We start from the raw sequence: 17,007 nt of genomic DNA, 5'->3' as shown, positions 1-17,007 counted from the left end.
GCAGAGCCGAGACTGGAAGCCAGGCAGTCTGGATCCAGAGTCTGGTCTCTGTCAGAACAGTGCTCTCCAGGTGGGGCATCTGCCAGGCCATGCAGTGGGGTGCAGCCAGAGAATGTTAGAGCTTGTGTTCCTGGGTCGTTTCAGTCCGAACATATAGTGATTCAACTTTACTCCTTAATTCAAAGATCCGTTTTTTTTTCATAGTTTAATATCTCCAAAATTAGGATGTGTCTTACCACTGACGGTATATTGTGGTTTATTTGGCAGATTCTTTTTTTTTCCTTAGTGAGATAAAATCATGTTTTCTTTCAACCTATGGTCTCTTGGAGTAAATGAAATACAGTTTTTACTAGAGTACATGTATATACATATATACGGTATTTGGTGTAGTTACATGTATTAATGTAATTATGGTATTTCATGTGAGCATGTACTAATAGACCTTATTATATACATGTATGTACAGCATTTAGTATATCTTTATATATACACCTTATTTACAGGGAATATGGTATTTAGAGTTTATTTACCTTATATATGTATATATGGTATTTGTTCTGTGTAAATAGTTTATATGCCAATGTATATGGTATTCAGAACTGTAGTATATATATAATCAGTTTACATATATCTTACACACGTGCCTATGTAGTATTTAGTGTGCATGATTACACATTACACATTTATACAGGTATAAATGGTATTTAGTACCATAGCACACAGATATAAGATCACATATATTTTATATACATATATATGTGGCATTTAGTGTGTGGTTGAACCACATATACATGTATATGTGATATTTTGTGCATATATCTTATACACATGTCATGTATATCAGTTTCTATATATCTTATATGCATGTACATATGGTATTTAGTGTGTGGTTACATCTCATATGCACATAAATACGGTATTTAGAATATGTGTACACCTTATGTACTCAAATATAGATATATCATTTTATTGTGTTTCGCAGATACTGCGTTTTCTTACAAATTGAAGGCTTGTGGCAACCCTGCATTGATCAAGCCTATTGGTGCCATTTTTCCAACAGCATTTGCTCACTTCTTGTCTCTGTGTCACATTTTGGCAATTCTGAAAATACTTCAAACTTTTAAAAATTATTTGTTACGGTGATCTGTGATCAGTGATCTTTGGTGTTACTATTGCAAAAAAACTACCACTCACTGAGGCTCAGATGATGGTCAGCATTATTTAGCAATAAAGGATTTTTAAATTAAGATACATACATTTTTTTTAGACATCATGCTACTGCACATTTAACAGATTACAGTATAATATAGACATAACTTTATATGCCCTGGGAAACCAAAAAATTTGTGTGACTCTCCTTATTGCGATATTTGCCTTATTGTGGTGGTTGGGAACCTAACCCACAATATCTGCAAGGTATATTTGCACCTGACCATGCATACTCATGGCAGCATTACAACAGCCAAAATGTGAAAACAACCCTAATGTCCATTAGCAGAGAATGGATAACAAAACGTGGTATGTTCACACAATGGAACATTTTTCAGCCATGAAAAGGAATGAGGCCCTGATACATGCTACCACATGGGTGAACCTCAAATACACCCAGCTCAGTGAAACAAACCAGACACAAAGGGCCACATAGTGTAGGATTCCTTGTGTATGAAATGTCCAGAACAGGCAAATCCATGGAAACAGAAAGCAGATTGGTGGTTGCCAGGGCCTGTGGTGAGGAGGGAATGGGGAGGGACTGCTTCATGGGTGCAAGGTTTCCCTTTGGAGGTGATGAAAATGTTTTGGAACTAGATAGCAGTAATGGTTACACAACATTATGAATGTGCTAAATGCCACTGAATTGTACACTTTAAAATGGGTAAAATGTTAAATTTTATGTGTATTTGAGCATAATAAAAAAGGAGGGGGTGGGGGGTGGCTAGTTGTGAGCCAAATCCTTTGTAGGGTACTGGAATAAAACATAATAAAGGGAAGCCCAGTTTAGTAGGAAGAATGTTGAATATATAGATGGCGATAATAAAATAACAACAACAATAAAACATATATCCCTTACCACATGGCAAGCACTGTTCATAACGAGTTACTTACACTAACTTGTTGAAATGTCATAATGACCCCATGAGATGGGGATCTTATGCCCATTTTCTAGATGAGGAAACTGAGGCACAGAGAGGTTGAGTAACCTGCCCAAAGCTACACAGCAGGTAAGTGGCAGAGCCAGAATTGAAACCCAGGTATCTGGCTCCTGCAGTCTCACAGTTCACCAGCCCAGGCAACAGGTGTCAAAGGAGAGTGGCAGTCAAGGCCTTGGTCAGCGCCTAGGTGAGAGGCCCTGGTTCTCTCCAGAGCCCCATGAGCTGGGTCAGGGATGGTGGCCAGAGGAAACTGATGCAGTACGGAGCAGTCAAGGGCATGATGAACACTCTGCAGCTGGGGACTGATTTCTCTGTCCCTGGGCCTTTGTTCCTGGGGGCTTTTTCATCTGGTAGCAGAGCCGGACCCCAAGTGTAAGCTGGGGCCTGGGGCAGTGGTGGGGGCTCAGCCGCTTGGCCCTAAGGGTGGATCTCAGGTCCAGGTCCTGATGGGGGTGTCTAGGCAGAGTGGCCCTGTGTCTGAACCCACCTGGGAGAGACATCCCCACTCCCTACTTCCCCAGCCACCACACTGTGGCGGTGTCTGGGTAGCATGAGCCCATGGGGTGTGTGTGTGCTGTGTCTCTGTGTTTCTCTGGATGAGAAGAGCTGTGTGTGTGTGTGTGTGTGTGTGTGTGTGTGTGTGTGTGTGTGTGAATCCAGGGGGCAGGGCTAGGCCTGGTCTCTCACTGTCCCCCTTCTCTCTCCCTCCACCACAGTTCCATCAGCCCCCAGACCCCACCACCCATCCCCTGGTCACTGTGGGCAGTGGAGGGATGGCTGCCCAGCTGCCGGCTGACAAGGCCCTGGTGAGTAGTGTCAGCTCCTTGCCCTCCTCCTCGTGGGTGGCTCAGGTTGGGCCTCGAGTCAAATGAGGCCCTGCTGGAGCCCCCCTCCGGGGCCTGTGCCCTGTCACCTGGGGCAGGGTGGCCACGAATACAACTTTATGCCAAGTCCCACAAGTCCTCATAGAGAATCATCAAACTTTGGGATGGCCTTGGGGACTGCCACACAGCCCTGAAGCCCCAAACCAAATCCAGTCCCAGCCCTGTAATAATGATGTCATCCTAATGACAGCTGACGTTTCTTGAGCACCTACTGTGTGCCACTGCCATTCTGTGCTGGGGGAGGGGGATATTCCCTGGGAGGACCCACTGAGGCCAGGGCCTTGCCCCACCTCCCTGGCTCCTCCAGCCCTGCCGGCCTGGTTGAACCAGACATCTTTGCTGTCACAGGAGTTGGTGACATTCAAAGATGTGGCCGTGAACTTCACACAGGAGGAGTGGCGGCAGCTGAAGCCGGCTCAGAGGGGCCTGTACAAGGATGTGATGCTTGAGAACTTCCAGAACTTGAGCTCCCTGGGTAAAACGGGGGGTACTGGGGAGGGCCCTTTTCCTAGTTCATAGGTGGCCCCTTCTCGCTGTGTCCTCACAAGGAGGAAGGGGTGAGAGAGATCTCATTAATCCCATTTGTGAGTACTCTGCCTTTATGACCTAATCACCTCCCAACCACCTAATGCCATCACCTGGGGATTAGGATTTCCACATATGAATTTGCGGGGGGGGGGCACATATATTCTGTCCACTGCACACACACACTAGACCTCATTCTAGAGCCCTTGGCAAGTACTTGAGGAGGCTTCTCTTTGCTTTCCCAGCCCCCAGCCCTCACCCCTTCCAGCTCTGGGAGTAGGTGACGTGGGTGACATTCGTGTTTTCTGTCTCTTTCAGAAATGGAGACTGGAGAGGAATGGCCCAGTGGAAGCTGTCTCTGCAGGAGTATCCCCTGAGCTGGACCTGGAAGATCTGGGAGGTGGCTGCCCCTGGGGCTGTGCATCAGGAGAGGCCGGGACAGCTTCAGGAAGGGCCCCTTCAGAGCATCAGCCAGGAGACCCCCAGCCAGGAATTCCAGGAGGGAGAGGACCCCACAAGTGCGGCCCGCGGAATGCCAACTGGGAGAGCCCCTGCCGTCACTGAGAAGTCCTGTGTGCCAGGAGTGCGGGGAGGCCTCTGCACACTGCACCGAGCTGCCGCAGCACCAGCGCGTGCACGCCCTGGACAAACCCTTCGCGTGGGGCGAGTGTGGGAGACGCTCCCGCAGGAAAGCCACGCTCACGGTGCACCGGCGCGTCCACACCGGCGAGAAGCCGTTCACGTGCGCCGAGGGCAGCAAGGCCTTCTGCCAGCTTGCCAACCTCACAGTGCACCGGCGCATCCACATGGACGAGTGGCCCTACCGGTGTGCCGAATGCGGCCGCGCCTTCGTGCAGAACAAGCAGCTGCTCGGGCACTGGCGCACACACACCGGCGAGCGGCCCTACAAGTGCGGCGAGTGAGGCAAGGCCTTCACCCTCATCACCAACCTGGTGGACCACCAGCGCATCCACACCAGGGAGAAGCCCTTCGTGTGTGACCTGTGCGGTAAGCGCTTCACCAAGCGCTCCTCCCTCCTCGGGCACCAGTGGGCCGCCAGAGGCGACAGGCCCCACCCGTGCAGGGTGTGCGGGAAGGCCTTCCGCAAGAAATCCGAGCGGGTCAACAACCACCGCACGCACACGGGCGAGCGGCCGTTCAAGTGCTACGAGTGCGGCAAGGCCTTCAGCCAGAAGGCGCAGCTCGTGGTGTACTGGTGCAACCACACGGGCGAGAAGCCTTTCCACTGCAAAGCCTGCGGGAGATCCTACAGCCAGAAGGGCTACCTCACCGTGCACCGGCGGACCCATACCGGAGAGAGACCCTTTGAGTGCACGGAGTGTGGCAAGACCTTCAGCCAGAAGGCGCACCTCTCCATTCACCTGCAGATCCACACGGGCGAGAAGCCCTTACCGCTGCGGCGAATGCGGGAGAAGCTTCCAGAAGGTGTCCTTCCTACTCTAGCATCAGGCCATCCACAGTGACGAGAGGCCCTTCCAGTGTGGCGTGTGCAGCAAGGCCTTCGTGCGGAAGTCCACCCTGGTCCAGCACGGCCGAATCCACACAGGGGAGAAGCCCTACCAGTGCGGGCAGTGTGGGAAAGACTTCTGGCACCAGCCCATGCTGACGGCGCACCGGAGGATCCCCACCAGGGAGTGGCCCTATGAGTGCAAGGTGTGTGGCAAGGCCTTCAGGTGCATCGGGAACCTCACCTGCCACAAGAAGACCCACGCTGCTGCGGGGGTGCCCGCCAGGGAGCCCAGCCTTCTGCCCACTCTCCCAGATAACCTGTCACAGGTGAGGCCTGAGATGGTGGCCAAGTTTCAGCCTCCTCCCGTCATCACTTTAGAATTAACTCAGGGACGTCAAGAGATGCCCTTGGGGCTTGTGACACATTCCTGAGAATTCCCTCAGGACAGGCGACAGCTGCCGTACTTCAGCAGTGTGCGACCTGTGCAACCACACAGGGCCTGGCCCACGCTCGGTCTCACGCTCTGCAGTCACCATTTTGAAATGCTTAATAACCTCTGGACAGAGGGCCCCATATTTTCATGTTGCACCAGACTCCAAAAATTATCCCTGTTACCAGGGGAGAGATTAGATCAGGCAGGGGTTGGCAAACCGCAGCCCGGGGGCCAGACCTGCTTTCACATGGCCCCCAAGGTAAGAATGGCTTTCACACTGTAAAATAAAGTGAAGGGTTGTAAAATAAAGCGAAAAGAATATGACACAGAGAGAGCTTTTGTGGCTTGCAAAGAATACACAGTCTCTGGCCTTTTGCAGAAAATGCTGGCCAACCCCTGCCATCAACCAACAGTTATTTGTGGAATTCCACACCCTTCCTCAGCACAGGCTGGCAAAACCCGTTTGGTCTCATGGTCCCTCTTGGTGGTTCCCTCAGGTGGGCTCCTGGGACTAAGTGGAGGAGACTGGCTGGCTCCGTTCTTTCATTTCCCTCTAGGCCTTTTTAAATATATATTTATTTATTTATTTTTGGCTGCATTGGGTCTTTGTTGCTGCACGTGGGCTCTCTCTAGTTGCAGCGAGGGGTGGCTACTCTTTGTTTTGGTGCACGGGCTTCTCATTGTGGTGGCTTTTCTTGTTGCGGAGCATGGGCTCTAGGCGTGCGGGCTTCAGTAGTTGTGGCACGTGGGCTCAATGGCTGTGGTTCGCGGGCTCTAGAGTGCAGGCTCAGTAGTTGTGGCACATGGACTTAGCTGCTCCACGGCATGTGGGATCTTCCCGGACCAGGGCTCGAACCTGTGTCCCCTGCATTGGCAGGCGGATTCTTAACCACTGGGCCACCAGGGAAGCCCTTACTGTGGCTCAGACCAGCTGCTGTCCTTGGTGCTGAACATCACCTGCGTACCTGGCACTTTACCGGGAATAAACGTGATTCTCCGTTAAATGGCTGCTTATTCACTGCAGGATCTGGTGTCTCTGCCAGAAAGGTTTGTCCAGTGGGAGCTTGTTGTAGCTCACTCACTGTATTCGTTTGCTCCGGCTGCCATGGCAAAAGACCACAGACAGGGCAGTGGGCTTGAATGGCAGAAATCTATTTTCTCACCGTCCGGGATCAGGGTGTGAGCAGGGTTAATTTCTCCTAAGGCCTCTCTCCTTGGCTTGCAGATGGCGGCCCTCCTGTGGCCTCTTCACGTGGCTGTCCCTCTGCCCGTGTGCGGCCTGGCATCTCTCTCTCTCTTCTTAGGACACCAGTCATTGGATTAGGGCCCACTCATATGACCTCACAGAACCCTAATTATCCCTTTAAAGGCCCTATCTCCAAATCCAGTCACATTTTGAAGTTACTGGGTGTTAGGATTTCAATATATGAATTTGGGGAGAACACATGCAATCTATAACATCCTTAAATGGCTAGAAACTTAGCCTTTTGCAACTGTAGCTGCTGTCTACATGTTACTGGAAAGCATGAGCACCCACCTTGCATTTTGGGTGGCAGGGGGAGACAGTAACCCCCCACACTCCTCACTTTTCTTCCTTCCTGGTGCAGAGTTCGTCCTGGGACGCAGCTGTCCTGCCAGAGACCGCATTTCCCACTTGCATCCAGGAAGGGGCATGGACCACTCCTCCCTGTGGAAGGTGAGGAGAGGGATGTGTCCAGAAAAGGTTGGGCCTTTGCCACCTGCCCTTCCCCCATCCGCCCCCTGGATGCTGACCCCAGGGTGTTTCCAGAAGCAGTGAGCTGAATGTGGTAGAGGGAGTTTGGACCCCCGAGTCACCCTGTGGAGATCCTCCTACGATCGGCTGCAAGGAATTAGGCCCCAGGTCTTTGGGGTTTGTTGCTGCATTTCGTCCATGCTGACCCAGCTCTGTGACCTCACCATCACCTCCACCCTGTGTGGGAGGTCAGGCATCACCTCCACTGAACAGACAAGGAGGCACCGAGCAAGCTCAGGTTGACCACTGGGTGAGTGGCAGTACCAGTGGTTGAGCCCAGGATCCCCTGACCCCAGAACCCACTTGATCACTCCTCCACTCTGCAGGGGCTGCAGACCAGGTGTCCAATCTGTTTCTTGCCCCAGATGTCGTTGGTGTGGCCTGCTTGGGCCTGGCCCAAGTAGCATTTCTTAAATATGGGAATTTGATGCTGTTTAGGAAACAGAAACATTGCACATAAAAGCTTTCAGCTCCAAGATCTTGAGCAAAGCATTAGTACTCTGAGCCTCAGTTTCCTCAGCTGAAAAACCAGGATAATAATAGCATTCTAGATAGTGCTTATTAATATTTTATTTGACTGTTGATAATAGAGCACTGTATTTATTATTTACTATTAATTAATGATAATAGAGCACTATTATCAATAGTAAAATAATAAGATATTATTAAGGTGTGGATGAGGCATATATTAGACAATAAGCCTGCTTGACTCAAAGCACTTTATGTTCACAAGAATCCCATCCAGTATGTCAGGGGGTCATAAATCTGTGATTTGAGAGAGAATGGTTTGCACCTCTCCTGAAACTCCAAAACTTCCAGGAGATTCCTGGCCATCACCAGCTTCTGGATCTGTGTCCAGGCCCTCAGTGAATAATACTGGACGGTGACCACGGGTCTCTGATAACTCTCCAGGGCTTGTCTCTGTCCAAGGTCTCAGTTACCTGCATCCCGTCCTGACCAACCAGGGACCGGGTGGCCCTGAGAGAAGAGGGTGCTCCCACACCCCTCCTCCCCGTCCTTTCCCATTTGATGAGAGGACTGGGCCAGGTGTGGAAAGGTCTAGCAGGGCGAGGCTGAGTGTCCCATCTCATGAGTAGGAGGTGATGGGAGGGAAGCACAGGAGGAGGGTGGCGACATGGCTGCTAGGCCAAACCGTCAGAGACCCCTACTCTTAGCTCCTACTGGGGGGCCTAGAAGGTTGCCAAGCTCCATGTGCTCGTTTTATTGAAAGACCATGTCTCATGCCCCTGCCTGACTGCACGATCTGCCTGGACAGGTCCTCAGGGTGCAGCCTGAGGGATGGTTGTCTCCACTTCGTCCTGGAAACACCCCTGGACGACACCTCCCAGCCTCCATGTAGGTCTGAGGGGAGGCAGCTGTCAAAGGCGTGATAGACAGTGGGAGACACTGGGCCACTTCCGGTCCGGTGCTAAGGTGTTGGTCAGACTTACCTCCCCCAGGCTGCCTCCCCTGACCTGCCGCTGGAACGCTCATGGTGGCTGGCAGCCAGCTCTGACCAGCCCTGTGTCCTCAGGGGTGGACGGGATGTAGGTCCTAAGTGACCACAAGGAGTGCGACTGGGTGGAATTTTTGGTCTGAGACTGAGAGAGAAGCGAGGGAGCAGGAGAGAGGCAGAGAGGCTGGGGGCTCTGTTGTCTGAGGCTCTGTGTTGCCAGGACCTGCAGCTTAGCCTGCCCCTGACTATCCTATCAATCGACTTCGGAGATGCCCACAACCCCCTTTTTAAAGGAGAGGGAACCGAAGCACAGAGGGTTAGAAGGAACTCATTCGCTCACAGCTGGGGCTCACCTTCGATCCATCCAAGGCTCACACTTGCCCTGTGCGTCACAGTCACTCACCCGGCCACCCCTGCCCCGCCCCCCCAAGCAGGAAACCTGATCACATGACATCTGTTCTTGCCAACGGGAATGGGGGCATGGCGACGAAAGCTGGTGCAAACAGATGTAACCCGGAGCCTCTCAGTCTCTCTGGGCCCTGCCCCCATCCCGTGGTCAAGAGAGCACAGAGGACAGCCAGGACCGGGGGCTCTCGTGGTGACCAAGGCAATGAGATGGCTCCCCAAAGAAAATGTCACGTGCAGCAGGACCTCACTGTCACAACAAAAGCCAGAGAGGCCATCCGATGACGCTGGGGCCGGCTCCTCCGTGTCATCCCACTTCTGCCCGACTGTGACCTGGGCAGAATGGACCCCACGCCCACGTCAAGGGTGGACAGTGGTTTCAGGCCGATCTGGGCAGTCACTCCCATTCATTCCCCTTCCACAGCTACTATTTCAAGGATGAGGGCGAGACCCATATCTAAGCCAATAAGCACATGGCATTTTTCTGGTCAGAACAATCAGCCCCTGGTGAGTCCAGTGGAATGAAGCGTAGGGCTTTTTTGCCAATGACTGGAAGAGGTCTGTCTCCATCTGCACGAGACTGAGGAAGTGTGTCAAGAGGAGCTGCTGGAAACCACCATGAAACCACAAGGGAAGCCAGCCTGAGGACGAGGCCAGTGCATGAAGGGAGAGCCAGCAGACCACGGGGAGGCAGAGCTGTGGTCCTGACGCGCTGTGCGTCTGGATCAAGCCCACCCTGATGCCTGCACCCTGACATTCAAAACCTGTCCATGTTTCTACATGGCTGTTTTTCCTACCTACAACACGAAGTGTGCTTACTAATATAAGTGGTTGCTTAAAATGAATTATTCTTTGTGCACGCCAGCGTCAGGAAGTGTGGGACATGCAGACACTCCAGGACATTTGCGACCAGTAGCACAGAACATTAAAATAAAAAGGTGGTGGAAAAGGTACCAGAGAGGGGAGGCTGGGGGAACTCTGTGTACACAAAGCTTCAGGTCAGCCTTAGGAGACTCCAAGTTTAACTGCAAAAGATAACTATGTAAAGAGACTCAGATGTGCAACTTATTGAATCCAGTTAAGTATTTTAACCTGAATATCAAGCCTGTTGTTACTCGCTCCCCTGCCCTCTCCCACAAGCACTGAAACCGACTTTGACAGCACACCTGTTACCTGTATCTTTCTCACCTGATGACTGTTTAAGATGACACTGGTCTCCCTTCATGAAAAGTTTTATTAAAAAAAAAATTTAACAGACCACTATGAGAAACTTTGGCAGCCAAACCGGTTACTGTTATTGCTAACTCTGAAAAAACATTTTTTTCCTCTCACGAACTTGCCAACTTCTACCGCTTATTAGCCTGGGGGGAGGAGGCTTCCAGTACGGTGTAGGGAGACTGCAGGGGGGCTGGGATATGGAAGGACGACGAAGGGTCCCCCTCTAGCTCTTCCCCATAGAGGAAACTCACTGACAACCTACATCTGGACTAAACCGAGGGTGTGTGTGACAAGGGGAAAAACGTCCCCACGCTCTTATCAAGTCCTGCACGCCTCTCCCCAACTTTACTATCGGAACGGAGACCGACCGGAGGCTCCATCTCAGCGCTTAAAATGTACTGAGCGCTTGGTCTGGAACCCCGACGCGCTCCGTTCCTGGAACTCCCGCGAGTTACCAGCCACAGCCAACCTTGCAACGTTCCCAAGTACACTGGGCACGGAGGAACTTGCCTTCCGGCTCGGTGGTGTGGACGCCCGGCCGGGAAGGAGCGCGTGGGAACCAAGACCCCCACAATTCCTAAGAGCCGCGGGGCTGCGCCACCCTGGGCCAGCACTTGAGAACTCCCAGAGAGCCGACGGCCCGTGCTAAGGACGCCGCCCACCTGGTGTAGACTGGGGCGCCCCAAGCACCCTAGGTGTGGATCCTCAGGTGCCGCGTGAGGTTGGTGTTCCGGCTGAAGGTTTTCCCGCACTCGCCGCACCTGTAGGGCTTCTCCCCGGTGTGGATCCTCTGGTGAACTGTGAGCGAGGAGTTCTTGATGAAGGCCTTGCCGCACTGCGCGCACCGGTACGGCTTCTCGCCCGTGTGGATGCGCTGGTGTTCGATGAGGTAGGCGCTCTGGCTGAAGGCCTTCCCGCACTCGCTGCACGCGTACGGCTTCTCGCCGGTGTGGCCCATCTGGTGTACCACCAGGGACGAGCGGCCCGTGAAGTGCTTCTTGCAGATGTAGCACGCGTACGGCTTCTCGCCGGTGTGGATGCGCTGGTGCTGGGTCAGCGCGGAGTTCTTGCTAAAGGCCTTGCCGCACTGGCCGCACTCGAAAGGCTTCACCCCGATGTGCAGCCTCTGGTGCTGGATCAGGTAGGCGCTCTGGCTGAAGGCCTTGCCGCACTCGCCGCACGCGTACGGCTTCTCGCCCGTGTGGTTGCGCCGGTGCAGCGTCAGCGACGAGCTCTTGTTGAAGGCGCGGCCGCAGTCCCCGCACGCGTACGGCTTCTCGCCCGTGTGCGTGCGCTGGTGCTCCGTCAGGTGCATGTTCTGGCTGAAGGCGCGCCCGCACTCGCCGCACACGTACGGCTTCTCGCCCGTGTGCGTGCGCTGGTGCACGATCAGGTGCATGTTCTGGCGGAAGGCCTTGCCGCACTCTCCGCACGCGTACGGCTTCTCGCCCGTGTGGACCCGCTCGTGCTGGGCGAGGGAGGAGGTCTTCCGGAAGGCTTTCCCGCACACGCCGCACGCGTACGGCTTCTCGCCGGTGTGCGTGCGCTGGTGCACGATGAGGTTCATGCTCTGGCTGAAGGCGCGGCCGCAGTCCCCGCACGCGTACGGCTTCTCGCCCGTGTGGACCCGCTGGTGGATGGTCAGCGACGACCGTTCCAGAAAGTGCTTCCCACACACGTCGCACTGGAAGGGCTTCTCCCCGGTGTGGATGCGCTGGTGTTTCACCAGCGACGAGCTGCGGCCAAAAGCCTTGCCACACTCGCTGCAGTCGTAGGATTTCTTCTCCACGTCCGGTCTGGAGGGTTTACCAAGGTCCGAGTTACCTGCGAGGTTCTTGCCCCGCATGGCAAACGGGTGGACCCCTGCTTCCCGCGGACCCCCCGACCTGGGTGGCGCCGGGGTGGGGCTCTGGTTAACGAACGCCAGCAATTCACGATATTCGGGGTCCGACTCCCGGGACATTTCCAGCCGCCCCGGGCAGGTCCTAGCGCTTCCCCGCCGCGACTCCACCCTGTCACCCTGCGTCCGCTCTCCGTCCACGGCTGAACCCCAGGCCCCGGATGGTCTGTCTTCCGAAATCTCTTCCTTCAGGTCCGGTTCTTTCATTTCAGGTCTCATTTCCAAGTCTGGCGGGGGAGGAGGAGAGGAGAAGAAATGTACGCGGTTAATGCTGGGTGGAAGTAATTTCCCAAGCGGGAGTGGGTAAGCGACAGGGCACGGATGGAGAAGCTAAGAGCAAAGCAATGCGCTGACGACACACGTGGTTTCAGAAGGCAGAACCAACCTAGGAGGTGAGCGGAGAACTAGAAATGTCCCTTTCGGAGCTCGGAGGAGACACACAAGTTGGGCTGAGAGGGCGCGGGTCAGAAAGGCTCTCGCAAACCTGAGTGAGGAGTTTCTGCAATGGATTCCTCCCCTCCAGGGTCCATCCTGAATATCCCCAACCAGTCATGCTTCGCAGAGCATCGATTTTGTATTAGAAATGATACAAATACAGCTGACGTTTATGGCGCGTGCAGGTTACCCCGTCTTTCCGGGCCCCGGCCCAGCTCCATCCCGCCCTCCCCAGCCCCGTAGGCCTCACTCCCCTCCTCCACTGCCCAGTCGTGGAGCGCAGGTATCCCCGTGGGGCTGGCTCCAGACCTCTCCTCTTTGCACATCCATCCCTTCCTGGTCACCAAGCGAAGTCTCCAATCCCCTCCCACGTGTATCCTGTTCATTTCTGTTTCCTGTCTGAGGTCCGGACTCTGTATCATGGACCTAATGGCTTCATTCCCAACATTTAAAAGTTGTGAGATCTTACACAAAAATGTCACGAAAAGTGTGACGATATGACCACACAAAGCCTTTATTCCTATGAGGCGATAAAAAGCAGGAGTGGAGCAGCAGCTGTTCCCCGACCCCTCATTTAACCCCCACCTGGCCCCACCAACACTTGAGTTTAAGACCTCCCCTCCCCTAAGTTATGTCATGCCTTCATGGCCCCGCCAAGGGAGTCTGGACTTCTATATAGTGATGCCTCCCAAATGTATGCCCCCCACCCAGACCTGCTGAGTTCTGCTGAGGACTATTCAGAAGCCTCCTGTGTCCCTCTTGGGTATGGCAAACCCGTTTAACAGGAAACTTGTGATTTTGGAACCCTCACCCCCACCCCAAATGATAAAAAAAAGAAAGAAAGGCTCATCAAAGAGATGTAGCAACATAGTCAGACATAGAAGGACACTCATATGAGGTCCCCAGAGGAGTCAAATTTATAGAGACAGAAAGTAGACGGTGGGTCCCAGGGGCTGGGGGAGGAGGGAACGGGGAGTGTTTACTGGGGACCAGGTTGGGGAAGATGAAAAGGCCTCTGGATGGATGGTGGTGATGGTTGCACAACAATATGAATGTACTCAATACCACTGAACTGTACATGTAAAAAAGGGCTAAAATGGTAAATTTTGTGTTATATGTATTTTACCATAATTTTAAAAAGTGTTTTAAAAATAAAGATTTAGCAGTCATTTTTGATTCGTCCCTTCCCTCGCATCATCCAGGCTGTTGAGTGCCACTGGATGGGCAAAGCAGCTTGAGCCAGACCAAATCTCTCCACCAACACAGCCAACCATCGAGTCAGGCACCGCAGGTTTCCTGCCTACACCCTCTGCCCTCTACAAGGCGCTGTCCACTCAGTGGTAGGGATCTTCTCAGGCAGGCCAAGCCCTCCAGCATCTCCCCAGTGCACTGAGAATCAAGGCCAAGACCTTCCCTCCTGGGCCCTTGGGCAGACAGAGCCAGCCTGGATCCTGCCGACCACGCCAGACTAACGCACCTTCCTTTTCTTCAGGCACACTTGCCCTGCGGCTCCCTTTTTACCCCCTTGTCTGTGCTGAGCTCTTCCTGCCTTGGGCCTTTGCACCTGCCGGCTCCTTGATACTCCTTGCGTGCTCATCCTCAGGCCTCAGTTAGCATTTATCCTCCATCCTACGGTGGAAAGGAAGATCTCTCTTGCTATCCTCTTGCCTGCTTCCTAGTGATCGTTCGTTATGGCCCGTGGCAACTTGTCTTTGGCCCTTGATCTGTTTACTACCAGCCCCTGCCCCGCAGTGGAAAGTTGAGCTCCAGGAGGGCAAGACCCTGGCCTGTGCCTGGTTAGTTACAGTACCTGGCACACAGAAGGTAGCAGGTAAACATGCACTGCACACTTGCAATGTGCCCAGCACGGGGCTGAGCAATCGGCACAGATCATTCCGTGTGGTCCCCACAACCATGTAGTTATGTTTGAGATTATACCCATTTTACAGACAAGGAAACAAGCTCTGAGAATTAAGTCACTTACTCAAGGTCACACAGCATACTAGAGGCAGAGCTGAGATTGAAGGCTATGACCACAGAGCCACGGGCCCTGGTCAGTCACTGTTTTGCTATGTTCTTATGCTTTCCCATGCCAGAGCAAAGGATTTGAGAAATACTTTAGAGTGATCCTGGCTTAGTGACCCTGGGGTGTGGTGTGACACCCAGGTGTTAGGGCAGATGGAGGCATGGGGCATGAAGGCCCCGTGACATGGGTGGGGGTGACTTCTCAGTAGGAGGAGGAAAGGAAGGCTGATGGTGGGTTTGGTTTGGGGTGCATGGGGTCTGAGACGTGCTGGGGACATACACTGGCCTGAGCCTTCAGAGATGGGAGGCAGCGGAGTCTCAGTTGTGAATAGAGTTGAAAGTCTTCTGGAATAAATATGAGAGCTGGAGGGAGCATGCCAGCAAAATCCCAGAGTTAAGGGGCAGTTAAAAGGGGGCGGCCTCCCTTTCAGGGATTAAAACCCTTCAGGAGATGTGGCAACATGGATGGACCTAGAGAATATCGTATTTAGTGAAGTAAGACAGAGAAAGACAAATATTATATGAAATCACTTATATATGGAATCTAAAAAATAATACGAATGAATCTGTATAAAACAGACAGACACAGAAAACAAACATATGGTTACCAAAGGAGAAAGGGGGGGGAGGGATAAATTAGGAGATTGGGATTAACAGATACACACTACTATACATAAGCTAGATAAGCAACAAGGATATATAGCACAGGGAGCTACATTCAATACCTTGTAATAACCTATAATAGAAAATAATCTAAAAATACATAAGTGTATATAACTGAATCACTTTGCTGTACACCTGAAACTAACACACTTGTAAATCAACTCTACTTCAATTAAAAAAAAAAACACAAACACCCTTCAGGAGAGATGATTTGCAAAAAAGCAAACATCAGCTCTTACTCGTGAAAAGGTATGCAAACACAGCTCAACGTCAGCCAAATTAAAAGGACCCTGCCATATGGCTTTTCACCAATCAGATCAGCAAGGAGCAAAGCATTTGATGATGTGTGGCTGGTGACAGTGTGTGGACATGGGCCTTCTTGCCCACGGTCAAGGGAAATGTTAACAGGACAACGTCTGTAGAGGCCATTTCGGCAACAAGCTACAAACATCCAAAATGTTATTCATCCCTTTTGGTCTAAATGTGGATTTTTTTTCATGGTACTAGATTTCTTGTCCTTTATAGTTTCTTTTCCCATATTATGTATTTCCACAATTGCTTCTGATCACAAAGTAATTCACACTTGTTATTAAAACATCAAACATCAAAAAATAACATAAAATGGAAGTCTCTTCCAATCTCACCATCTAACAGTTTGATGTATATTTTTAGAATTTTCTCCCAGTGCATACTTTAAAAAAATACACACAACACACCCCGTATGCACACACACATATGAACACACACTGTTGTTGTTGTTTTTCTGAAATGTGGCCAAGATAGAGTAACAAAGATAAGATTTCCCTCCAGCCTACAGCCTAAAGCAATGGGAGGAAGAGAGGACAAAATATATAAAGCAAAGGTTTTCAAGACACTGGACATGAGTCAACAAAGTGCAGTGATTCCTGAGACATAGGACTCAACAGAGGCAGGCCCTACGACCACCCAACTTACTCGCAGGAAAGTTCGCAGGCCACAGCACAGGAGGGGAAACTGAGGCGAAGCCCCGCAGACTCCCTGAGTTGAGGAGATGGAATTGAGAGACGGAGGCAGGTGGAGTTCACAGAACAGAGTACTGGACAGCAAAGTGTGGAGAGTGGGCTCTGGAGACAGGCAAGGTCCTCCCTCCAGGACTTGGGTTACTGATCAGAACACTCATATACAGAAACTACCCAAGGCTGGAGAAAACCACCCGAAAGGAATTGAAAACAGTACCCAGAGCCGACGCAGGGCTGGGAACAGTGCCTCCTCACACCAGCCATGTAACTCACACCATATAATTCATGGGGCGTTGGGCAGAACACTCAGAAGGGTCTTGTGGAGATTAAGTCGTCCTAGACTGAACACAAGCCACAAAGGCAAAAATGAAAGAAGGTCAAATGACGTGGTATTGGTGTCAAGACAGACAAATAGATGGACAAAACAGAACAGAGTCCAGAATTAGACCCACACATACATGAACAGCTGATTTTTGACAAAAGTGCAAAGGCAATTCAGTGGAGAAAATTCAGTGGAAATTTTTCAGTGGAAATATTCAGTCTTTTCAACACATGGCGGAACAACAGGACATCTATTTGACAAAAAAAAGTGAACTTGAATTAACATTTTGCATCATTAGAAAAATTAACTCTAAGGGGATCATAGAACAAAGAATGAAACCTAAAACTA

The 17,007-nt window shown here is 51.7% G+C and overlaps 2 protein-coding genes across 7 annotated transcripts in view; one reads left to right on the top strand and one right to left on the bottom strand.

Annotated features, from left to right (window-relative positions):
- Positions 1-1,881: 1,881 nt before the first annotated feature.
- ZFP28 (ZFP28 zinc finger protein) overlaps positions 1,882-17,007 on the bottom strand; it is a 79,139-nt gene continuing 64,013 nt past the window's right edge. For 5 of the 6 annotated variants that reach the window (XM_067720514.1, XM_067720521.1, XM_067720517.1 and 2 more), the window contains one exon: positions 10,164-12,443. In XM_067720514.1, coding sequence (XP_067576615.1) covers positions 11,008-12,443 — 1,436 coding nt within the window. In that variant the 3' untranslated portion in view covers positions 10,164-11,007. Of the gene's footprint in view, positions 7,151-10,163; positions 12,444-17,007 lie in introns of those variants that run through there. The other variant, XM_067720515.1, reaches the window with a different exon arrangement.
- LOC137215449 (zinc finger protein 436-like) lies at positions 2,924-5,461 on the top strand. Its single transcript, XM_067720692.1, has 5 exons — positions 2,924-2,956; positions 3,383-3,521; positions 3,938-4,478; positions 4,539-4,923; positions 5,024-5,461. Exons 1-5 carry the CDS (start codon positions 2,924-2,926, stop codon positions 5,459-5,461), a joined length of 1,536 nt encoding a protein of 511 aa, XP_067576793.1.

The sequence above is a fragment of the Pseudorca crassidens genome, chromosome 20 (genome assembly GCF_039906515.1).
Source record: "Pseudorca crassidens isolate mPseCra1 chromosome 20, mPseCra1.hap1, whole genome shotgun sequence".
Classification (NCBI taxonomy): domain Eukaryota; kingdom Metazoa; phylum Chordata; class Mammalia; order Artiodactyla; family Delphinidae; genus Pseudorca; species Pseudorca crassidens.
This window is presented reverse-complemented; position numbering and strand designations above follow the sequence as displayed.